General features: G+C 44.7%; 10 protein-coding genes across 10 annotated transcripts; 5 read left to right on the top strand and 5 right to left on the bottom strand.

Annotated features, from left to right (window-relative positions):
- Positions 1-1,085: 1,085 nt before the first annotated feature.
- AOL_s00173g147 (uncharacterized protein) lies at positions 1,086-3,623 on the top strand (the record flags this gene model as incomplete). The annotated part of the gene is made up of 5 exons (XM_011127889.1): positions 1,086-1,207; positions 1,395-1,749; positions 1,922-2,381; positions 2,443-2,609; positions 2,670-3,623. The coding sequence occupies 5 exons, from the start codon at positions 1,086-1,088 to the stop codon at positions 3,621-3,623; spliced, it is 2,058 nt and encodes a 685-aa protein (XP_011126191.1).
- Positions 3,624-7,812: 4,189 nt separating this feature from the next.
- AOL_s00173g148 (uncharacterized protein) lies at positions 7,813-9,063 on the top strand (the record flags this gene model as incomplete). The annotated part of the gene is made up of 2 exons (XM_011127890.1): positions 7,813-7,905; positions 8,065-9,063. The coding sequence occupies 2 exons, from the start codon at positions 7,813-7,815 to the stop codon at positions 9,061-9,063; spliced, it is 1,092 nt and encodes a 363-aa protein (XP_011126192.1).
- An 81-nt stretch (positions 9,064-9,144) lies between these two features.
- Positions 9,145-10,554, bottom strand: AOL_s00173g149 (uncharacterized protein; the record flags this gene model as incomplete). Its single annotated transcript, XM_011127891.1, has 2 exons — positions 9,145-10,031; positions 10,098-10,554. 2 exons carry the CDS (start codon positions 10,552-10,554, stop codon positions 9,145-9,147), a joined length of 1,344 nt encoding a protein of 447 aa, XP_011126193.1.
- A 904-nt stretch (positions 10,555-11,458) lies between these two features.
- Positions 11,459-13,176, bottom strand: AOL_s00173g150 (uncharacterized protein; the record flags this gene model as incomplete). The annotated part of the gene is made up of 3 exons (XM_011127892.1): positions 11,459-12,746; positions 12,805-13,093; positions 13,158-13,176. 3 exons carry the CDS (start codon positions 13,174-13,176, stop codon positions 11,459-11,461), a joined length of 1,596 nt encoding a protein of 531 aa, XP_011126194.1.
- Positions 13,177-14,228: 1,052 nt separating this feature from the next.
- AOL_s00173g151 (uncharacterized protein) lies at positions 14,229-16,156 on the top strand (the record flags this gene model as incomplete). Its single annotated transcript, XM_011127893.1, has 5 exons — positions 14,229-14,251; positions 14,701-14,975; positions 15,042-15,129; positions 15,193-15,568; positions 15,737-16,156. 5 exons carry the CDS (start codon positions 14,229-14,231, stop codon positions 16,154-16,156), a joined length of 1,182 nt encoding a protein of 393 aa, XP_011126195.1.
- A 630-nt stretch (positions 16,157-16,786) lies between these two features.
- Positions 16,787-17,526, bottom strand: AOL_s00173g152 (uncharacterized protein; the record flags this gene model as incomplete). The annotated part of the gene is made up of 2 exons (XM_011127894.1): positions 16,787-17,200; positions 17,332-17,526. The coding sequence occupies 2 exons, from the start codon at positions 17,524-17,526 to the stop codon at positions 16,787-16,789; spliced, it is 609 nt and encodes a 202-aa protein (XP_011126196.1).
- Positions 17,527-18,190: 664 nt separating this feature from the next.
- AOL_s00173g153 (uncharacterized protein) lies at positions 18,191-18,640 on the top strand (the record flags this gene model as incomplete). Its single annotated transcript, XM_011127895.1, has 3 exons — positions 18,191-18,218; positions 18,289-18,329; positions 18,398-18,640. 3 exons carry the CDS (start codon positions 18,191-18,193, stop codon positions 18,638-18,640), a joined length of 312 nt encoding a protein of 103 aa, XP_011126197.1.
- Positions 18,641-18,940: 300 nt separating this feature from the next.
- AOL_s00173g154 (uncharacterized protein) lies at positions 18,941-20,125 on the bottom strand (the record flags this gene model as incomplete). Its single annotated transcript, XM_011127896.1, has 1 exon — positions 18,941-20,125. The coding sequence occupies one exon, from the start codon at positions 20,123-20,125 to the stop codon at positions 18,941-18,943; it is 1,185 nt and encodes a 394-aa protein (XP_011126198.1).
- Positions 20,126-21,702: 1,577 nt separating this feature from the next.
- AOL_s00173g155 (uncharacterized protein) lies at positions 21,703-23,101 on the top strand (the record flags this gene model as incomplete). Its single annotated transcript, XM_011127897.1, has 4 exons — positions 21,703-21,736; positions 21,835-21,953; positions 22,029-22,405; positions 22,477-23,101. 4 exons carry the CDS (start codon positions 21,703-21,705, stop codon positions 23,099-23,101), a joined length of 1,155 nt encoding a protein of 384 aa, XP_011126199.1.
- Positions 23,102-23,345: 244 nt separating this feature from the next.
- On the bottom strand, positions 23,346-24,449 carry AOL_s00173g156 (uncharacterized protein; the record flags this gene model as incomplete). The annotated part of the gene is made up of 1 exon (XM_011127898.1): positions 23,346-24,449. One exon carries the CDS (start codon positions 24,447-24,449, stop codon positions 23,346-23,348), a length of 1,104 nt encoding a protein of 367 aa, XP_011126200.1.
- Positions 24,450-24,580: the final 131 nt, after the last annotated feature.

The raw sequence follows: 24,580 nt of genomic DNA on the forward strand, positions 1-24,580 counted from the left end.
GTCGAGGTTTAGATATTTGATAGACAGCTTCTGGGAGGAAAAGACCAGAATTTATAGACTTTCGATAGTCTCTTGGCTTCCCCGAGTCTGTCTGAAGTTTCTAACCCATTGGCCCCTTAGATAGTAGACAGAAGAAGAAGAATGACGTTGATAGCACGTACTAACGAGTTTGGATATCGCCATATGTCAATTCAAGACGTTTGGAAATACCGTCCCCGCGAGCCGACGCAAATGACTAGTGCTCAAAGGGGCATTCGTAATCGCAAGACGGGCCGGCCGGTGTTCTTAGTAAAGAAATATACTTTCCGACTAAACCAAGGCGAGTTGGGAAAGTGGAGAACCCGATGATAACCCTAATTTGATTTTAGTAACTTAACTGGAAGATTAAGTAATTTTGCCCTTTGGGGATTCGGGGTCTTTGAGCCTTTTACCATGATATCAAAGGAGCTCAAAGAGCTATAGCATGTTTCGATATATATATCCAATATCAATTTTGAGACCAAAGCCACCAATGCAAGGTATATGCGAATTTTTGGATATTGTATAATAGTGTCTCGACTCTGCAGCTCTGATTGGTGAACTCGATTCAATTTGTGACGTTCTATGCATAGATGTTGGAAGGTTTATGTATCTGGATTATAGATGCTTCCATCGATATCGCACGGTATCCCTCGAGTTCGTCCGAGATCAGGTGCAATGAGACTAACTAGATATCATGTCACGCAGTTGCACTGCTAAATTATAAAATCCAACCATACACACTCGACTCATGTAGTTTCATAGCTATGTGTAGCTGCACCGCCGGAGCTTGTTAATATCCCGATCGGGCGACGTGCAGAGGTGGCCTGTGCATTCAAATGATTACAAACAGCCCCGCGCTTTCATCGGCTGGCCCGGAGTCTCTTACATACACACAGTGGCCAGCTGCCAGGTGAGACGAGACGAGCGAGAAATCAGGCCACCGCCACGGATAGGCCAGCCCTACCGAACCTCGAATTTCCTTTCGTAAAAATCTTAAATTCCATCTACTTCAGTCGATTTTTGCCGGAACGGAAGCTTAGCCATCGCCGGCTCTTCCCCGAAGGATGTTTCAGACGTCCGCTTCGGCGTATCGAGGGAACACGGCCAGCCAGAAGCCTTCTTCTGCCGACAACAACGCACGCAGCGACGCGCTCAAGTCTCAGGGCAATATCTTCTTTGGCAAGCAGTACGGAACCCCACCACCACCATTACCACCACCACCATAATCATTTTACCTACTTCCTTCTTTCCAATCCAATTCAATCCATAGACCGATCGATTCGATAGAAGATTATTTAGTCAGTTAGTTTGTTGGGGCTTATGTTGACAGGATAACTAATCATCATCACTATCGTCGTCGTCACTTGCATCAGGGACTTCCAAGCCGCCCTTACAGCATACTCGCAGGCCATCGGATTCAATCCTCGTTCGGCTGCACTCTATTCGAACCGTTCTGCGACATATCTCCAACTGGGACAGCTCGAACAGGCCCTAGCTGATGCTGACAAGGCCGTCCAATTTGACCCGACATGGAGCAAGGCCTACCGACGCCGAGGCAATGTCCTCGAAGTTCTCGACCGACTTGACGAAGCTATCGATGCTTACTGGGAAGGAAGGAACAATGAAACCGATCAAGCTGTCAAGGCGGATCTGGCACGGATGATCGCAGCGGTGGAGAGGAGAATCGAGGAAAGGGCTGAGCTCAAGAGGAGAGGAGGAGACGATTCGGTGGGTATTCAGTCGCTCTCCCACTATATTATTGGCACACGTGGGGATCTACGGCCTCACGGGAGCTCATACGGAGACCCGTCTGGGATTAGATATGACATACGACCCTACGGAGCCCCCCCGAATATGGATAGCAAAGCAAAACAAGAAGACATGCTAACATCATGACAAGATCATGTCGGTAAACGACGCTCCAGCAAAACTTATCGCCCGGGAAATCGACCGACGGATATCCAAGGGAGAGGCACCAGGCCAATGGCCACCTCTTGGTAGTGCCGCCAGGAGACTTTGGACTGCCGACATGCAATATACAGAAGCTCTACGTCAACTTTCGCAGTTTCAGAAGCATGACCTACCAGCTGCTGCTAATGCCCCGCCTGGTGCGTTTGGTATTTCTGGACCGCTTCAAACGTTGGCGGATTTGACGTCTGTTGCCATGGAGGATTTCAAAGTCGTCTACTTTGGAGAGGGAGATCTGGAGAAGTTGCAGTTGTGCTATATGCTGGAACAGCAGCAAAGGAACGCCATTGGTGACAATCTAAACCCTGTTCAGGCAATAGCAGAGTACAAAAAAAGGTTGGACAAAGGAACAAGCTGGGACGTCATACGACCTGCACTGCAACTAAGTATACGTATGTTGATATCGCCTAGTCTCAAAATACGGTCATACGTTAATACCGGGTGGTGACATAGGTGCTGCCTTCATGAATGGGATAATCAAGGACGGCTTCCTTGAGCCTCGTCTGCCTAACGGTACTACTCCAGCAGTCGATGACTTCCGCCGTGCAGTAGACTTGACTGAGGAGGCCCGCCGTGTTTTCAACAATGTGCCTGGTCACATTCGTGGTCGCACACTTGAGGTATTCATCCACCTTCCTACTCACATACTGACACCATATTTACATGATGATTAATACTAGATAACATTCCTTCGAGGCCTGAAAATACGTCTTGGCGAAGCTCTTATCAAGCTTTACAACCACACTGACCCACCATCCCTCCCAATCATCGAAGAAATCAAAAACATCGGTGACTATATAGTCTCCTCCTGCAACACCTCACCATTACCAGAAGTCGAGCCACCAACAAACCAAGAAACAACAGAACGATATTGGGATCTCTACGTCCCTCATTGGGGCTACCCGCGTGCAATGGGTCACATATTTAGAGGAATGGCGTACATGCAACTCGGACTTCACTGGAATAGAGTTCAGCTAGACAGTAGAACAGGAAAGAAAGGACCATCGACAGGTAACATGGGAGATCTACGGACTGCAGCTGAAGAGTATGTTTCTGGTGCTGCTTGGCTACCAGATGACGATGTAGATGCTACGAATGCTTTGTGGATGGCGATATTTTGCATGGTTCGTCGAGGAGCGTATTATCTTGGCGATCTACAACTTCTCAGAACTATGGCATTACATCAGCAGGGGCTGTGGGGTCCATGGTTTGGAGCGGATTATATCCCTGCTGGCCATAGCGGAAAATTGGCGAGTAGTGAAGCGCTTCGACAGAGTGAAGGAGCAGACCCCGACACCATATGCTCGCCGCTGGTAGAATGGAGTGAAGGTGTTGAGGTTGATCAAGATATTCTAGGAGAAGTGCTCATGCCATATATTGGTAGAGCTTTACAAACTCCGGAGAAAGATGGCGGAGGAATGATCATGCTAGGAAAGATTATTAGGAGTATCTGGGAAGAAAGGAAACGGCTAGGAGAACCAAGGGTTGGGGATTTATGGGACGGGTTGCCCAGCAGAATTAGAGTCGAATGGGAAGGGGTGTGGAAAATGTACGAGAAAGAACGACTAGAGAGCCGCCAACCTGGGTTGGCAGAGAGTCTGAATAAGATATCTCTGGCAGAGAGGGTTGTTTAATGAGCGACTGTTAGGTGTTTCAGGGGTGTTCACGGAGTGTGTCGTTCGGTATGTTGCTTGTTTTTTTTTTGGCCTCCTCATAATCATCATTATCGTCACCATAACTTTCCAAAATATGGTGCTCTACTCTGTTCTAAATTCTATGACGAGCGTTAAGCTGTCCTCTACCCTTCATTTTTATACGCGCGGAGAAGAACCTCCCCGTAGAAGATTTGACTATATACCTTTTATGTCATTTTAGACTAGCTTTGGGCATAGAGGGCTCCGAGACTAGGCATAGAGCTAGTTTTCTACCAAACCTTCCGACCCAAATGTAATATAAACACGGATATAGGCTTTAGAACCGTAGAAACCTTTCTCCTGGTAGGACTATAGCAAGGCATGTAATGTAAGGCTTCTAGGACCTACTTACTGTATCTATCCTCTACGAAAATATCAGTCAGACTGCCATACGCTTCCTTTATTATTATAGGGATCTGAGACCAAACTCTCTACACTTCACCCATGCACTCTAAGGAAGCGGAATATATATATTTCGTTGGTTCCGAACACTATTTGTTTTCGGTAACACAGCCCTCCGAATCCTCAAACCCCCTGGTCATGTTCACACCTGGCACATTTTTTTTCCCCTTTCGAAGTCTGGTTTGAGACAGGACGTAAATGCTATCATATAAAATCATACCAGGCTGCTATAAATTGAAGCACCACTCCTACTGTTTTCGCTTCATAAGATGAGATCGCGCAAATGGAGCCCATAAATATTACACTCAAGGTCACACAGAGTGATAGATAAAGTCATTGTTTAAAGAAGCTTACTTCGCCGGCGTCATCTATTTGCCTCAGATTGATGAAGTTTCGTGATGCAGAATCGTCTCTTTTAACTAATATATTGGCCTCTGATCTAGATATCCTCCTTTCAAAGCTATCACACAATGGATGGTGAATGAAACGCAGCCTACAGTTCTTCCATATAGCTGGGCAAACTTCCTTAAACTTGGATAGCACAAACTGTCGGCGTGATGAACTAGGGATTATATATATACTTCCGTATAGACCTGAAGGCCTATCACCATCATCCCGCGGAATCCAATGGACAGATGGTTCTGTACAAGAGGTATATGTTAAGCCCCAAATGGCCTACACAGCTAGTCCACACCTAGATCGATGTGGCATCCACTATAAAATCGTTCTTCATACGCTATCTGCCTAGAAGATTATGATATATATTCTCGTATATTTGCGTAGGTACTCTCTTTCCTCGCTAAAACTACGGGAACGAGGAGATACGCCGTATTACATGCAAGTCCAATAAAACCGTTTAATTAGTACTAAAATTGCGATGGAAATGCGAAAGTAGACTTTAAAGCTTTTGGTCAGTTAATTGCATGCATCGCCGTATGAGTAATAAAAAGGATCCCAAAGGTTACGTGCGCAGTCGCATTCATATGGCGTACTTGGTTCTCCATAAGCTTATATTAATATATTTACCTAGGTACAAATTATATTAATATAACACTCGAGAAACCATAAGAAATGGTGACTGGAAACGAATAAAACATCGCCAAAATTAATGTATTTGGATCCGGCCATGGATGTTAAATTAATAGTCTCGTTCTCGGAAGCTACAAGGTGGTGTTACAATTATTCCTTTACTTTTCCATAATCTGGTCGATTGTATAATTAAGTAGCGCTATAGCTATCAATTAAATTTATAAACTATATGAAAATTTGAAAAGGAAAAAAAAAGAAGAAGAAGAAAAAAATGAAGTAAAGAAAATCATGACCGCGACTGCAGCGCCCTACACTCGAAGGCTGAAGCCCAGAAATTTCTGGGGAACTTTTCCGTATGTCTCTCTGGCGGTGTCTCTACAGGTAACGGTGGGCTGGGGACTGACTCCCGTTCTTTGCTTCGCTTGACACAATTTCTAGGAATGTGCAAATATATGTTAAATCGGTGAAGTATTCAAAATCGAGGGGAAGCGCTACTTACGCAATTACAACCACGCCGGCCATAAAAAATAGTACAGGGAACAGAACAGCAAAGGACCATACCGGGAAACCTAAACTCGTTGGTCGAAGATCACCTTAGTGTATGTTAAACTGCTATTTAAGAACTAGAAAGAATCACCTGTAGGCACTTTAGAACTCTTTGGCTTGCTTCGTGGAGGGGGGTTTGAGGCCGTCGGTTTTCCAATTTTCGTTCCTGAACGCGGACCAGGAGCCTTAATAGTAGGAGTCTCAGAAGGATCCGGTAGTTTGAATTCTTTTGTTAACGTTTCGGGCAGTATATAACGTACAGAACTGTTGGGATCGGGTGCTCTGGATTCCCATGGACTGAAGGATGAAAACTCCGAAGGCTCAGAATTCGAATCGGTTTCAGGCACTTCTAACCTTCGGCCCGTTGTTGTCACACTAGTGGAAGTGACTGTAACCAGGGCCCTGATGTCGGTATTGTGGTTTTTAGTGCTATTAGTAGACAAGGCTGTTATGAATCTCTGTGAAAAAAATGCATGTCCATAAGTAAGTTAACGTTCAGTGGAATAGGTCAGACCTGTACATAGCTCCCTGTAAAATGAAGCCGTTACATCTCTTTGATCGAAATCCAATAACTTTCAAAGACGAGAGTAGTAAAATTCCAACGACTTGCAATCTCTTACGAAATTTTGTGTAGGGCTGGGGATGAGACAACTAGTCTGACAAGATCAGGTTATTTCTAACTTACAGTTTGTGCCGAAACAGAGTCCGGCAATGCCATCGCCGCTATAACCAAGGCAATCCAAGTTGTTTTCCACATGGCCAGGGGCTATAAGTTTCTGATATCTTTAGAACAATCTAGGTGCGGCTGCGGCTGCTGCTGAAAGGGCCAGTGTTGCATTTTGTACCTTATATTTATATAATTAAGTATATGCTATCAGGGCACAGGTATGCTATTGGGATTTTTGTTCCGAATTCGACCCCCAATCAACTAACTAGAACTCGATAGATTAGGATACAAAACATCCAAAGCTACTGGTCGAGACCTGTAGAGTTGAAAAAGAACCTTGCACGGAGTTAACTATCATCGTTTGAATCGATCTGAGCATGCAGGGGGTACCTTGACTCCGAGCTGCGGCTTATCACATTGGGTATGTATATGCATGGAGACCTGGTTAACCGTTAACTTTGTATTGACTAATGTGGTCAGCCTGCTTCCGAAATCTGCTGCCGAATCTATATTAAAGGTCCTCTTTAAGACTAAGCAGTGCTGTAGTTTCGAACGGGTCTTATCTAAGTCAGATTCTGATATATCGAATGCGAAATGCATCTCTGACTTATATCTTTTCCCCTATGCCCTCACGGCCCAAAAAGGCCTAGTTTAATTAAACTGGCTAACCGGTTAACCAATTACGGTTGGAAATACCCTTGTGATATTATCATATATGCATATAAACCGTGAAGGGCAGCCCCACATATACGCGTACATGTTGGTATTGTAGCACAAGAAACGAGGTTTCGGGCCCGGTCACTTCTTAAGATCTTATGCATATTTTCTTATATCTATACTCCTCAATTTTGAGGCCAATTGTTATAATTTTTGTTTCTTAACCTATAGCCGCCAGTTTAAGTTTCCTATGATCACGAGTTCTCCGCGGTTTTTTTTTAAAAAAAGAGAGGAAGCTACAAAGAAGGAAAGGAATTATATCGCATGAAATGCGGCCAGTGTCACAAACCCTAAGACTGGCAATCAGAGATAGGGAATAAAGATTCAACAAATCCTAAAATATGGGTGAGCGCCGTCATCGGCATTGGAAAAGCCGGTCTGGCCCCAAGACGATGACGACTCAGCCTCGCCGGCTCGCAGAGGCCGATTAATGGTATACTGTATCAGGCAGCTGTATCCTGTTCACCTTCCGTCATGTTGTCTCGTATACTATGGGTACGAGACAATCCATCATGCATTTTACTCGGTCTTTACTGTGATGCATTGCACTCGAGCTCGGTCTTAATTAAAATGTTTAGTTTGACACACAAGTTTAAATAGTGGTGTTATATCTACTCATGTTTATCCCTGATAGAGCTAAGAAAATGCGATTTAATCCATCAGCTTCTCGAATATCTACCATAAATCTCACAGGGGACTCTACAGTTACTGATAAGATCTATGAAGGGGGCTTCGAATATCATCAGTTGCTCTAAGCTGAGCCAGAGGATGAGCTTTGAAGGCTATATTCTCAAATTAAGGAATTTTACTCACGGAGAAGAAATCGTGAACCGGAACCAACTGCAAGTTTGTCGCTCCGAGGTATGTAATGCCTTGTGGGGATCGAATAACGGGGATATCGCGGGACCAGGAGTAAGTTCAAAACCAAGGCTGATCTTTGAGATTGCATGGTTAAACTTATAATTCTATCTAAAATTATATCTGTATTCTGCTTTTCTTTCTAACTTAAAATTTGAGTAGGTGGTAACCAGTTACATAGTCAATAACTCACTCAGCTTGTTATCAATTATCGCCTTGTCCATATACTGGGAAACTTCGAGATACTCCCTCCGAAGCCTCCTAAACAACAAAATTGAACGCCAGATCGGAAAGTGCATCGGGTCGCTATACCTGTGCATCGTCTGGCTTTGCGTCTCAACTCAAATCGCAAGCATTGTCTTTCTCGTCAGAGTTGACTTTGGGCTCAATGCTAGTGGGATGGAATTCCCGTCTATGGAGATCACATGGGCGGTTTCGACACTCATGTTGTTGCCGTTATTACACTTATGCTTCTTGCCAAACGAAGTTGGGTATCGAGATGGTGGTCTAGCAAACCCGGAACCTTTTTCTTCAGATATGGACTCCCAAAAAATTCTAAAACCATCGGAGTCAGAGATATTTCGCTTTCAAGCGTTGTCGTTCTGTTGGCTTCTATCAGGGTACCCCTTTTTGAGTCGTATGTTGGAAACGTTTTCACCAAGTAAGATAGGAGAGGGTTCCAAAAGTATAATAACAACAGGTGAATGGAGTAGAATTCAAGAATTATGTCTAGACGGAGTTAAGGGAATCACGATTCAGGAACAGCTGTTATTCACAAGGGTTGGAGTTGCAAGTTGGGTTTGGGTGACGATATTCACACTCGCTGGATTGGTAAGAGTATTCTTAACTCGTCGAGAATACGAGGAGTCAAAGGTTCTAGATAAAATAACAAGAGCAACATCGATTTCCCCTGCGATTGGAATACTTTCGAAAACGTTGCCAAACTTCGTGCGATTTTCACTTATGGTTGTTAACCCGGTTTTGGCGGGTATTAGCATGTGGGCTATATTTCGGTTACAACAATATCAAGGAGATATTTTGCAGAAATCCGAAGATAAAAGTGAGGCTCCTGATTGGTCCTTCGGACAAGTTATGGCTCTTTTGGTATATGGTCCTGTTTGTTTGGAATTGTATAAACTTGGGAGGATGTTGACTTTGTAGGGAAGGATTTTGTAGCTATAGAATAAGAACCCAGCAATGTTTAGTTATGCAGAAATCGATTGGTTCCATAGTGTAATAGAATTAACGAATCATATCCCCGTGATCGTCTATAATATGGTCTAACAGGTTTTTCGGTTGCGTCCTCCAAAGGCCCCTTGTGCTTGTACCCCCGCTGACAGATCCCTGAAAAAAACTATAGCAATAGGGACACTTCGCCACTAGCCTATCAGGGAGCCAATGACCCAATCCGAATGAACCTTTATGCCATTCATCAAACAAGGCCCATAAAAACTCTGGCCGTTGAACCCGACTCGCCCTCCATGCTATCCCATCTCCTGGTCCAAATAAGCCGACTAAAACATGTTGGCAATACCTGTGCTTTGAGATAATTGCCTTTTGCCCTTCGTAGTTATCTAGTTGGGCTTCATAGTCATTCTCCGAGGAGTATCGATACTTTCGATGAAAATAGAACCGGAAATGATAAAATGCGCAACGTGGGTCGCGAATCCCTTCTGGTTTTCCTCCTCCAGGTTCTGTGATAGGGATACGAACTTGATTACGTCTAAACCTTTTCAAGGCTTTATCATAATCATTCCACAGTTCTTCGAAGTACTCCGGGGTACACAAGAAATGGAAGGAAGTATATTCTTGACGGTAGATCTCGATTATTTTTTCGAGATAAGAACGGTCATGACCGTGTCGATGATGTTCGGCTGGGATAAAAGATGGCCTAAAAATGCTGAATTTTTGTTCCAGTTCCTTTTTTTCACCTTCCGTGAGGATGCGGTCCGGATCGGAGTCATCGATGTTGAAGACGTTTTTAACATAAATGTAAAACTCTTTGCTAACGCGCTCTGATCGACGATTCCAGTACACATGGTAGGTAGAGTTGATTGCTGAACCGCTGCCGCTGAAGAAATCGTGAGCGACTGGGACTATGTCGCGAAGGTCTGATATGTATGATCGGGCTGTGGTACCAAACTAGTCAGTCCTGTATCCCGAATTTAAGATCTGGGATCGGGGAATCAACTTACGAACGTAATACTTATTTAAACACTTCTGACAAAACAGGAGATATATTAAGTTTTTAAACTGACTCCAGTTTTGTATAGTCTCCAGTTCCTGCCCTGAAGCCTCACATCCACAGCACTTAGGGTCCGGCCACGTGGATTTTCGTCTAGTGAGAGTTGCATAGTGGAAATCTTTGTGGTACTTTATGAATTTGGTGGATTTGGGGATCTCGAAACGACCGACGATTTTGTACCAAAGGAAATTATTGGATGGACCGATTCTTCTGTATAAATATTCATTTGCGAGGCAGAAATTCCAAGAATAGTGAGGGTTTGTTTTGCCGACGTAAAGAGATATCTTTTCGAGGAGCTCCAGAGGGAAAGAGGTTATATGAATCTTTGGAGGACTTGAGTCTAACGGTTTGGCGAATTTCTTTGTTGTATCTCTCCTCAGTCCGCGTGGCTTCATATGCATGCTCATAGTTAAGCCACGCGAATGATCGATAATATATTGCATTTGATCGATAGGTTGGTTAAGTTTGAAATTTTGAGATCCATCCTATGTGTCTATACATAAGCTATATACTTACATATATGCATAAGCGTTCGAAGATTTATCCGACATAGAATAAATATTCAGGTATCCTGGTCCTTTATTAATGTATGATTAATGCGCCATGCATTCTACCTGTAGCTGCCACTGGCCGAAACGTTATGTACTCGCGGCGCAGCGGTTCATAGTTGACTCTTTTGGGTTTTGTGTTGGGGACTAAAATACCACACCAGAGTACCCTGGCCAACGCAGATCACACCCAAGAGCGACTTACGTAAAATAATCGATCCTGGAGATGCATCACCATAGCTATCGAAGCGTGGAGCATGATACAATCGGGGGTATTTCACGAAAGAAACAAGATTGATGATTTTCTAGGGTAATAATATTTGGTCCAATATTGCAACAGTTATAGCACTAGTCCCCTAGAAATATATCTGGCAATACAAGCCCCTCCAATTCTGCTTGTACCTTTAGCGGATGCATGCATGGTGCTCTGTGGATTTTCATTAACAGGAGGGCACATGAAGCCCACGTGCACGAGTGGGATCCTTATCGCGGACCCAAAATCTATTTATTTTTAGACAAAGCTTTAAAGCCGTGGGCATTTCAACCATAGGTCTACCTGGGTTTTGAAACGTTGTGTCATTGAATTGAAATGTACGTTTCATGTATTCGTATTGGGAAGAAAGCATGCACGCTACCCTGGATAAACGATGAAGCTTCCGTGATTATTGAGGTGTAGGCACTAATTTAGCTAATAATACAAGTCCTCGTGTGGACTAGAAAAAAAGGGTGCAAGTAATATATAGATTCATGCTTGTCAATATACCTATTCGTCGTCGTCACTGTCATCGATGATGACCTTTCTCTTCTTCCGATCCGGGGCTCTTGATAACTCGCCATCTGCGTCTTCATCATCGCCCACTTCTGAGGCGGATCTTGCCTTCGGTTTACCGGGAGACTTGGCCCTTTGTGGCTTATCATCCTCATCGTCAGTGAACTCTGCCTCCGGCTCTTCGTCTTCGTCGTCTTCTTCTTCCTCCCTTTGTCGCCTCTTTTCCTTCTTCTTCTTTCCTTTCTTCTTATCCTTCTTTTTACTGCTCCGATATTCTTCTTCCTCCTCTGACTCGCTAACTTCCTCTTCTTCTTCGTCACTATCAGGGTCTTGCTCGATAAAACCGTCATCATCGTCATCGTAATAGTCATCCTTATCTCGTTTCGAATAGCCGCCGCTCTTCTTCCTGCTATAGGACCTTCCGTCTTCCTCATCCTCTTCCAGATCATCCATACCCATACCACCGGCGCCCCTTCTAACCTTTCTGGGTCCTCCGACCCCTGCTTCGGCCTCCTTGATCTTTCGTGCTTCAATCCTTTTCCTATTTCTCTCAACCTCCCTCTCTAGAGCCTCGGCATCACGTCGTGCTTTCTCTGGATCCTCTATCTTATAGGAGAGTTCGACTTGTTTCATGCCATCGTCCGTTCGCCTCTTTTGCGAAGCTTGGTACCGCGCGGCAACCATTTGTTTGATGTCATCGGTAATAAGATTATTACTTGCCGAGACAACACCCATAGTCTGAGTAGCGTGCGCGAAGAATCGGACCAATCTTGAATTTGCCAATGGCTCGGCTAAGAATGTGAAGCTGTCGTGTGTAGGATTGTACTCTTTGTCCGGTGGAGGGATTAAAGGAGTCGTAGGCAAATCGTACAGGCCTTCCCTTGAACTGCCAATTTGTAACGAGAAAGTCCCATCTGACCATTGTATTATTCTGCTGTTGGACTCGAGCTTTGAAGAGTCGTAGGGGCTGTGACGCCATCGAATGGCGGTTGTAGCGAAGGTGTAAGGTGTTATGGCGGCATCGGGAGGTAGTTTAGGCGCCTGAAAGGTCTCTGGTTTGAAGACTTGAGGGGCTAGTGAGATGAATTGGGGGATTTTGAGGAGGTAGACCTCGTCGTCGGTTGATTGAGGAAGCTTGTGCAGACCGATATCAACTTCGTAAGATGTTTCGTCGCGTTCCTCTTCAACAAAGTGGTCGTACTGGTTGTCTCTACGGCGTCGACGCGACTCATTACCTGAGTCATCGCCTGAATCCAACTCCGAGTCGTCCAGTGTTCGGTCCCTAGGTGTTTGGTTAGTGATTGCTGGGGTTGTCGTATAGCTCTAGAGAATTGACGTACTTCCTCGAAGGCCCAGCATCATCCATGTCCAAATCACTCCCACCACCGAACAAATCGGCATCTAGATCATCCTCATCATCTTTCAGGTCGTCCTCGTCGTCAGTGTTCTTGTGTGATGCCTGTCGTCGCGAACGAGATTTAGGAACAGGTTCATCTTCATCGTCATCGAACATGTTTTCAAGGTTGTTTTCTGTAGCCTTGGGAGCGGGAGAGATAGATCGAGCATCGTCATCGTCATCGTCGTCTGAGGCTACCGCACGCCTACGGGGTGGTGGAGGGTCCGACATATCTAGAGATGCGGACAGGGATTAGTTTGGAGCGAATTGACTGGTTTAAAGATAATATACGCGTACCGGAAAGTGGCGAAGACATTGTGACAAGTAGCAAAAGTGCTGGAAACCAGCAAACGAACGGATAGGGGTTGTGAGATGTAGGTGGTTGAAGTGATCGAGAGATGTCGAGATGGTGTTCCTTGTCGAGATTGGAAGTCCGAGACGTTCAATGTTTGGCGACAGAACGCCAAGACCAAGAGTGCAACGCAGGCAGTCGTCCAGTTGATATCGCGGTTAAACACATTTGCCTGGCAGCTAGTCGGAGCAGAGGAGAACAAGAAAGGGGCCACCAAGACTACTACTCTAAACCTACCATCGATCTGTCACAAATAGCTCATTTACACAATACGATTACTATCACAGGTAGCTTTCAACATCAAAGTCATTCGGACGACTACGGGTATAACGGCTAGCCTAACGTGGATATACCCTTATAGCTAGCTTGCTCGCTGTCCAATCTGTATCACAGGTCTGTTGTTCCCAAACTGCCCTATAGCAAAATGTTACAATGCTCTGGTATGCTGTGTAGCAGTAACAGTGGCACTTGCGGATACTATTCAGACTTCTTTATAGCAATTAGTCAGCTAACAAACAGCTCGAAAGCAACTTGGAGCACAGGAAGCTATTACCAGTTTTAAGTCTTAGGGGCATTCTGGTGTTAACATTCAGCTGCTGCCAATTGGAAGGACCCTGCTAGCTGCCTGCAGAACGTCTTCAACACCAAACCAACTCTCCACCACCGTCGACGCCCACCAAACCTCCCGAATCTCCACCACCTACCTCACCTCCATTCACCAACCATCGACGCGTATCACCACGCCATACCCCTCACCTCAATTACCTCGCCCCTTTTCTATCATTATCTCACGTACCGGTCGAACCGGCCGACAAGCATAGCAGGCTATTTCGGATAGGACTCCCTGGTTGATTCGTCTGATATCCTCCCTTGGTAGCTTTCTTCTGGACCCTTTTTGGATTCCGGCTTCTGGACTCTGGACTCTGGACATTTCGTATTCTACCCGCTAGGTGGATTTTTTAACACCCATAAATACTATTTGGACCCTGGAGCTTGTATCTCCCTAGTTCTTCACGATGAGCTTCCTCAATAGCATTGGGTATGTCCGCTGCAAGTTTGCGGTTGATTTGATTTACTTTGTTGGCCTAGTATCAAGACACTCTCTTCGCATGTTGTCAAGCTTTCTTTCTTAAGAGTGTCCGATATAACTAGGCTGAGTATACTCCTGCTTCAACTGTTTTAAGGACCTTGAAAGCTCCAATCCCTCTTCAACTCACTACCCTCAGGTTCACTTCGTCACTATTTCACCCATCACAATTCCTTTCATCCATCCTATACTCATCGCTCTGTCCCCTAAAAGAGTATTGCCTGTCATGGAGAGACAAGGAGAGAATGGCAATGATGATTTTCATCGCCCTGGCTTTCGAAATGTGCTTTATTTCATGTCCGTTTTCATTTCGACTTGGATTGAGCTTTTCTGTTTCCTTATTCTTCTTATAGTCATCATCATCTCTCTGATGTAATTACTTACATTTTTTTTTATAACAGTCGCAAGTTTAATCCGGATGGAAAACGCAAGGGGAGTAAGGCTCCACCTTTGCCAAACATGCCCGGATCCAGTGGTTCGTTTGGCAGCGGGGGCGGAAACGGAACTCCAAGCTCAAGTTCAAGCTCGGTTGTCAACCGACCTGTCACTCAAGGAGTCGCTCGTCCGTTGTTCATTTGCAAACCCTATGTCAACTCTCACCTCCTAAAGGGTAACTTCAAGACCATTGTAGTCTTGCCAAAACACGTCGATCAAGGTGAATGGATCGCCCTCAATAGTAAGTCGCCGTCGCTGATTATGGATCCACGGGTGTTTGAATCCTGAAGGCTAATTGACCATCCAGCGTTCGAGTTTTACGAGTATATTAAACTCTTCTACACTACTACGCTTGAGTTCTGCGTTCATTGCAAAACGATGTCAGCTGGCCCTGGGTAAGTATCTGGTCCGTCCTCAGCTACCTTTTTTATCTGAAGTGTAAGATTAACGTTTATTAGTACTGATTACTATTGGTTGGGTACCGATCGCCAACCTCGCCCACTTCCTGCTGCTACGTACATTGAATATGTTTTGACATGGATCAACAATCGTCTCACCGATGAGACAGTCTTCCCAACTCGTCCACCTAATTCCATCAATACTGGTGGTCAGACCCAGATCATTGGGGCTCCTCACGCTGCCCAGGGTGGCCAGACCTGGGTTGGCAAGGAGGCCGGTTTCCCACCCACCTTCTTCCCCAGCTGTCAAGCCATCTTCAAACAGATGTTCCGCGTTTTTGCGCACATCTACCATACTCATTTCGTCAACATTGTCCATTTGAGCATGGAGGCACATCTAAACTCGTTCTTTGCCCACTTCATCATGTTCTCGAGGGTAAGTTTGCCGGCTTCTCTTTCCTACTCCCTTTTTCGGGTCTTTGCTTACATAGTTTTGCAGGAGTTTTCGCTCCTTGATCCTCGCGATCTTGAGCCCCTTAAGCCATTGATTGATGCATTTGACGAGAAGGGAATGTCTCAAGGAATCAAAAACGCTCCGGCTTAGGTTGCCCAGCGTTTCCCTGATCCCGACCGCCACGGTTCTCGACATGGTGGCTCCTCTGGACATCACGGTTCTTCTTCGTATGGTTCTTCTCGCCCCGGCTCTTCTGGTCACGGTTCTTCTCAACACGGCGCTTCTGGTCATGGTAATAGTTCTTACCACGGTTCCTCTCGTCACGGTAATGGTAACAATCCCGGCCATGGCTCTTCTAGCCATAGTCCTTCCGGAGGCCATTATGGTTCCGAGCACCATGGCTCAGGTTACCGAGGGCATGAGAACCGTGGTGGGTCTGAGTATCGTGGCCGTGGCGGGCATCGTGGTTACAATCACCGTGGCTCCGCTCTCCAAGGTCATTCGCCTCATCAAAACATCTCTGGCCATCCTAACGTCTCTTACCAGCAAAACTTCCACAAGAAAACCTGAAGAGTTCTTTATGCAGCCACACACTTTTTCTTATTACACATATTAGCATGCGGGATAGCGGGTCCTCTAATCGTTTTACCTTTAACGTTTTTTTTTTTTGTCAAACTTGACCTTGTACCTTTTCCTTTACCATCTGATCATGTACTTTAATACGACGTCATGGTAGTCTTATCTTGGGTTCGAAAAGCATTTGTATGTAAATTACGTATATGATGCTCGAAAGCGAGAGGCTGGAGGGTTCTAGCGGCATTGAATGCTGCTAGGTAAGCAAATACTGAATGGCTATGACCGGGCTTCCTTGTGTTCTTTCGAAGCCTACCCTTTCCGTAGGGCTCTCCAAGAGATGTATCACTTGTTTTTTCTTTTAATTATAAGAAAAGACTTTTATAATAAAAGAGGCGGTCATCCTATGCTGCTTTTATGATTAAATGTGTAAATTGATGTCACAAAGCTAGGCAGGTGGTAGTACTAGCAGGCCAAACAATAATACGTCGACCCGTTCAGAAAGTATGAGATGGAACCAATATCCTATATCTTTCTCAAACCGTAAAATATACAACAAATGATTCACCAGCCCTGGTCTTCCACTACCAGATATACCCTTTATACCTCCCTCTCTCTTTATCTCCTTTAAACGACCCTCTTAATCTCAAAGAACCTCTTGAGATAGAAAACCTGGAAGATACAGTTCCCAACCAAAACAAACAACTGACAGATACTCCACCACTTAACCCTATCGTTTGTACTTTCGGCGGTATTCCTGTGGACTCTTTCTCTCAAAACGATGTATTCCTGCTCGTCCTTGACGGCGTTTAGGTTCTCGGCTAGGAGTCGGACTTCCTTTTCGAGAGGGTCGGATGGATGGTCTTCTTCGGCGACGTAGACTACACCGTGAACGTTGAAGGAGACTTCCTTGGAGGAGACGGATGAGCCTTCGTTTGAGAAACAATAGGTGTATTTTCCATCTTCGTGGGCGGTGAAGGAGTGGTCGCCCATGGAGGTGTGGAGTTCGTTAATTTTGAGGTTTCCGGAGGGATCTTGGATCTATAATTATTATTATTATCAAACTTGTTAGTAAGGTATAAAACTAACTCGCAGAGGTCATAATAGACGGCGAAGAGGGAGGGGAATGAGGGAAAGAATAGGAGGTATATGCGATAAAAGGGAGAACAAACCCAGAAATCAATATCCAAATTGCCAGCACCACCAAACTCCCGATCACCGACTTGGAAAGTGACGGTCATTTTATCGTCTCGATGTAGATTCTCGTGAAAACATTCTCGCGAATGACCCATCAATTGGATGTTATGTGCTGCGACGAAGGAGGCGAGCGACAGTAATGCTGTCGTGACGACTGATATCGACCGCATTGTGGATATATTTTTTTCGCTCGCTCTCTCTCTCTCTCTCCTATCGTTCGCGCGTGTCCAGCGTCCGTCTATCTAGAATGACTAGAAGAGATTGTAAAGAGGATAGATATATCGGAAAGCGAATCGAATTGTCTCGCGTGGGCGTATGGATTATGGTCGGGGTGGGTGTGGAAAGCGGTGGGATGTTGCAGTGATGCAGCCAGGAGAAGTAGCCAGCTTGGAGGTTTAAACTCGAACCAAGTCCCAAAGTGACAGGGGAGAGCTGCTGTTGCCGCTGCTGCCAGTTTTAAGCCGCACAAAAACACAAAGCAAAGCAGCCCAGAACTTCCAATGCAACCTCAACTTTCACCCACTCCACACTCACTTTCAACCTCATTTCATGACCTTAACGACCTCCACGATCATAACCTCTAGATATTAAATCACGTGCCACGGCTATCCATATCCATCTTTCTTTACTATCTTCTTCAACAAAAGGGCTGCTGGTGTTTTTTTTGTTCATTTTTTTATATTTATTTCATTTTTCATTTTTTCTTTTATTTTGTTATACCAGCTGGAGGGCTGTTACACGAACCTGTCGCGGTTTTCAGCGGGTTCCTTTTGAAGTTCACGCCATTCTCGTCCACCCCTCCTTACCCCTCCCTCCCCCCATCGAGAGTCCACGATGTCCCAGTTAACAGCCTATATCGACAGTAAGATACCTCTACGCTCCCCGAATACCTTTAGAGGAGACTTTGTTAACTGTCTTCTTCTGTCTCATAGAAACCGTCACAGTCATAACCTCCGACGGCAGAACTCTCATCGTAGGTTTGCTCTCTCGATATCACAAGCCTTCAATGTTTAACATATTAAATATTCCCATTTTGTTTAGGGAACTCTCCTCGGTCACGACCAAACCACAAATCTAATCCTCCAGAATACCCGCGAACGCATCTTTCAGACGTTAGATACCGATGTAGAAAATACACCTAGTGAGATCGTGGAGCACGGATTGTATCTGATTAGAGGGGATAATGTGCTAGTTTGTGGGTTGGTTGACGAGAAGATGGATGCGGAGATTAATTGGACGAAAGTTAGGGCGCAGCCGTTTGGGACGGTTAAGCATGCTACATAAGATGGATGGATGGTTTATTTTTTAATGTTCTACGTGAAAGTAGTTCGTTAAACGGGATAGGTTAGAGGTGAAAGTTATCGAGGGACTATCCATGAACAAATTACAGGGAATTCATGGAAAAGAGAGAGAGGAGAATAGGACAGCCTCTTGGATTTCTTATGATGAAGAGATATTTTAGATGGAAAGATACGAGACAGATAATATAACTGTCATAGATTATCGGCTAGACGACATTTTTAACCGTTCCAGCCAAAATTTATCATTTCCGTTTCTCGATATTTATATCTTCTAATTGGGATATCAGCAGTATGATATCCTCCTACCATCCTCTTCGTCTTTACCCTTTCCTTCCTTGTCTTCATTCTTCTTCTCTTTCTTACTATCAAAATCCCACCCGGCCCTTTTATCCCACATTTCCTTCTTAACCAGTAAGAAATGACCATTCTTCCTTCGTACCCAGACCATCTCCTTCCTCGCTTCGACCGAAACCCTCAATAACACAGTCGTAATAATCCAAGCATCCTGGCTCCTAAGCCTCGCCACCTGAACAGTCGCCCAAACCTTCTCTTCCATTGTTACTCCTTCCTCCACAGCCTGAACATAAATCCTTTCAATCAGCTTCGTAATCCAATCCCTAACACTCGCATCCCGTTTAAACGCCAACCCTTCCTCCCATTTTGTGGTATGCGGTGCTTTGGGGCCTTCCAGCAATTCGTCCTTGTAAAGATCCAATTCGAACTTAAATTTCATTTCCTCATTTTCGTCCGGTACAGTTGGAACCGCTGTAAACGGACAGATGAACGGTTGATCGAGTGATGAGGAGTTTGTTAGGTTCCTCCCTCCTGTGAATCTTGTGACGAATTTGTTTTCCGCGAAGAATACAACCGTGGGGGAGTCCCATCCTTCGTAGTCGATGTCTAGTGGGTCGCCTGGACCGGGAATTTGATCCTTTTGATCAACTAGTGTAGATGTTGATATGGTCGATTCCGTGGATTCAATTTCACCGTCCACGTCGGTTTTAGGGTTAATAGCAGCACGACCCCTCTCTTTTATCAATGCAAGTTTTATCTCACTATCCAACTCCTCAACATCTTCGTCCCATAATTCTCCTTCTTGTTCGGTATGTTCATCTCCATGTATATAGATGTAATTCTCAACTTTGCCACCTTTGGCGGTGAATATCAAAACTCCGTTGTCGCCCGAAGTACTCTCTTCGAGTAGGAAATGGGTGCGTGGGAAAGCGGAGTGGAGGGTTTCAGGAGAAGAAGAAGAAGATGGATCGGGAACACTACGTCTGCCGGAGAGGGAGACGGCCGGGTAGTGGGTTTGGGTGATTAGTCTGGTGGAGAGGAGATGACGGAAAGTGGTGCAAACTTGGGTGGCTATTATTTGGTCGAAGCGGGGGAGGAAGATTAGGATTTCGAGTTGAAGTTCGGGAGGAAGGCGGAGGAGGGGTGGGAGCTGCGGTGAGCTTGAGGTCGTCATCGTTCTAGCTTTTTCTATATATACGCCGAACTCTAGCTACCTGGCAGCTATTCGAGATCAAGTCTAATTACCGGAAATAGATAGCTACAGATTTATCCTCTTTGCTTTGAAGGTAATATATATATTGATGATGACTCGAATTTATGGAGATTGTGTATTTTATAGAAGATCATGATCAGAACTGATAAGGTGGCATCTCACTAGGCAGATTCGAGGCTGACTTCCCCCTTTGCACAGTTGGTCGAAATGCAACATTACATGGCGGGACTCGATATCCAAATACCGCAAAACTAACTTCAGATCATAGTTAATTCAAATTCAGGATCGCAAGAATATGCAAACTGTGTTAGTTTGTTCATGCTGTAAATCCGAAGAGTCGAAAGGCGGGGTTGGATTCATAGATCTAGGGATTATACGTATTTGTGACATTTATAAGTCACCAACCAGCTTAGATTTAAAGACGGCTACAAGTCTTAGTACTAGTACTATCGCGCTCTCGACTATCCTTAATTACGGTTATTACTCCCGCCGCAGACCGGTCCTGGCTTAGGCTGACCTAATACAGGTTGCAATTGACTATGTTAGAGTATGCAACACGTTACGTTATGTTTAAGACCAATACCACGGGACTGATATAAAACACGATATGATCCATATCACGGGTCGGAGATTAAATATCCTGCACTCTCTAACGGACTTGTCTGAATTTCTATAATTTACTTGCATCAATGCGATACTGACTAATCAAGTACTGGCTTTCGAATCTAGTTCAATTAATGCAATTAACGTGATATCATATTATCATGAGCTCCTTTGCAAGCTAATGTTTCTAATAGGCCTAGTACGTACTATATACGGTCCAGTGCTCAAAGCTTGCTATACTGTCTAGCGACTATTATATTAATATTACATGCAAATGAATAGAATTCGCTCATTCGCGCCCTGTCGAATAGTATACAATCGCATTCGGGATACCAGCCTTGGTGAGGAAAGCCCAGAAAACATCCTTGCAAAAGATTCGACAATTTTATCAGCCAAAAACCGTTACTAACCGAAATGGCGTTCAAGTGCTTACTGGCCTAGTTTTACCTACATGCTTACAGCTATATTGTGCCAATTGTATAAATGTATACTGTTACCGGCCGGCGAGTATAAATATATAAGAAAGAGCGGCTGGACAGCTAGGGCCTTGCCGCTAGTTTTGGCATGCATATGCTCTCCTGCTTCTCAACAGGACTTACGACGAGATTTCTGTGGAATTCACGTTGGATTTCTATGGTTTATTGTCAGCTTCTTGGTTTTGCTTCTGCGATATTCGACATTTGGATCGATATTGCGTTTGAATTGGTTTCGAAAGCGGGGTAGATATTGTTATTTCGCGCGATATCGATGTTATTCAGGCATCAAGGGAGTGATTTCGGTCTATAAATATGCAGCATCATGTCCACCATAGTTCAAGTTTACTATTCTATACCATCACAATCAACAGTGCGCTTCATACCAGAGTATCTTATATATAATCCTCTATAAACCATATATAATCTCTTTGCCATTAATTTTGATTTTAAGTTATCAAAATGTTTTCTCTCACCGAAACCGACTTTGAGATTTGTATGTCTATCAAGCAAGATTGCTCCCTCTTCAATCGGGCTCTCTATTTCTATTCCGTGGAAGTTTTATACATACTGACAGATACGCAATTTGATCAGTTAAAAACGGCGAAGCTATCGCCCAAGAAGTCGGAGGGAACCTCGAGCTTCCGTTCAGCAGCGAACTTCTCTACCAAGGAAACCTAGCTGCTGTTTCCGCTTGGGATATCTCTTGGGTCGTTAGTGCCCCCTTAGATATACAATATCCTTTTGGACTATATGAAGACTAATTATAATATGATAATGCCTGGTAGAAAGTCTTCTACCAACTAGAATCCGGCGAGATTGCCACCCGCCACTACGACATTGCAACAAAGCAATGGAACGACGTTTTCGCCCTCACTGCAGTCCCAATTGATGCGAAGTACCGACCGGTAATTCGTACTCCATTGGCAGCTTTCCAGACCAGTGATGGCAATATTCGTCTGTTCTATCTCAGTCCTTCGGCGGATGATGTGACTAGATATCAACTTATTGAGGTTGTCTGGGAGGGAACGACCGCAGAGGGATCAGAGCCAAAGCCTGTTCTTATCGACGGGCGACCCGTTACTACTGCTGTATACAGTAATCTCGGTGTTACTGGATATAAGACCAATGAGAAGGATAGTGACGGTAATGATGTTCACTTGAGGTATGTTGGCCTTAACCCTTAATACTACCCCCGACCATATATATATATAGTTTAATACCGTATATCTATAGAGTCTACTACCAAGAGACCGCAGATAAACTCAACCGTCTCCAAGAACTCCAATACACCCCAACCTCAGGCTGGACCTACGGTACTCTCCTCCCATACGACCAGCACCGTCCTCTCCTCGGAACATCCATTGCCTTCATCGACCACAACAGCCATGACCCCAACATTCGAGGCTACTACCAAGACGTCAGCGGAACGATCCGTGAAGTCTTGTACTACACCGAAGACGACAAAAACTGGATCTGGGGCCATTTCAAGACATTCGACAAAGTCCCCTTCCGCACACCCATTACTGCCATTGACCCGTTGAATAAACTGTATCAATGTATCTTCTGGGTTGATAATTATAATAGATTGGTTCACTCTCGCTGGACACAGCACGGATGGGAGGATCCGGTTGCTAAGGGAAAAGTTGATCGTGTTCCATTGGCTCCTGGATCGAAGCTTGCGGTTGCGGGTGTTTATGCTGCTGATGCTGAGGATCATTATGATCTTTATTTGTTTTCGGTGCTACCGTTGAATACTTTGACTGTTAGGAAGTTTAATAGTTCGAATGGTGGGTTGCCGGAGTTGGTTCCTATTGGGGATTCGGTTGAGGGAGTGGTTGTGGGGACTAAGGACGAGTAAACGAGTAATATTGGGTCCATCAAGTCTAGTACATAGGAAGTTGATATATATAAGGGAATATATATAGGATTTTATAGTAAAGGTCAATGAAACAACTTTACCATGTGCCCCTCAAGAATTACAATGAATACTTTGCATTTTTTCCAATTCTAGTTGCGAGAATATGAAGTTATCGTAGTGTGTTTTGAAGGGTTTCTTAGAATCGCCTTCAAATTTAAGAGACCTTAATTACCCAAAAGCTGCCTTAAGGCGGATTTTCAGTGCCCTCTGTGGAATAAATACCTTTAACTTCCTCTACTAATCCCCTAGGAAGTATCGCGTATTCGGTCCACTCGCCACCACACACCCGCACCCAAACCATATCCTGTAGCTCTGCAATGGAAGACTTAAGTGCTGCAGCGCCAATCTCCCAATGGCAGCCGTATTCATCATAATAAAGAGGATCTACTTTCATATTCAATACCTCATCGGATGGACCCGTAACTGCCAAGATTCCCTCGTATAGAGATCCAACCACTCGTTCAAGCAACTGTCTGACCGTGAGATCTTTCGTTGCTTTGATGACGGATTTGATTTGGCTATTCTCGTGGTATTGGGGTCGGGTTTCTCCCTGAGAGTTATTGTTCTTTAGAGGCTCGTCCAGAAGGGTTACCTGAACAAATTCAGTCTCAAGTTCCTCTTCTTTTGCGTTTTCTCCAATCCCACAAGTTGCATATAAGAAGCAAGGTTCGTCAAGAAATGGTGAATTCGAGATATCAATAACCCCGTTATAGAGAACAGCACCAGGCCTCTTTTCCGGGTGGGGGTGCATAATCCATCTCGTTTTCTTGCCTCCCTCTGGTTCCTCTGATTTAGGGTCCCATATTGTTTCAAAATCCAGGTCTGCAAACCTTCCCGAATCATAAAAATCCGTAGTCAGTGCGTTTTCTTCATCCCAGGTATACCCTTCCAACCTCGCTCCTTCAACGCTTTTGGGTTTCTCAAAGTAAGAATAGCCCTTTAAGTAGAGATATTCTCTAATTTCGCCGGATTGCACGGTGCAAAATAATTCAGGATGGACGGCTAAAGGATTCAGATCACCAAATGATTGAAGAAGGAGATGCGTCTTGACTCCCGGAACTGTATTGTCCGGTGGGTATATATATAGGCCTTTAAAGCTGAGCTCATCGAAAGGACAGGAAGAGTATCTAGATTTGAGATTTTGGGGACTGGTGAGGCATGCACTAAGGTCAGAGCATGTTAATGAGATAGAAAGTTGGTCTGCGAATGGGAGATAGGATACTATCTCGCTTTGAAGCTCCAGAGGAAGACGTAGGAACGGTGGAGATGGGGGGGTTGAAGTAGTCATTCTTGGTTGAATTGCCACAGTCTCGGCACTACACAACTTGTGCTCAGGAATTGCCAGGGGATGATATGTGTTTTAGAGAAACAACACAAATAAAGTGTTTCATTTTATACTAGCTACTTAAGTAGGTACCT

The sequence above is a fragment of the Orbilia oligospora genome (assembly GCF_000225545.1).
Source record: "Orbilia oligospora ATCC 24927 unplaced genomic scaffold scaffold00173, whole genome shotgun sequence".
Classification (NCBI taxonomy): domain Eukaryota; kingdom Fungi; phylum Ascomycota; class Orbiliomycetes; order Orbiliales; family Orbiliaceae; genus Orbilia; species Orbilia oligospora.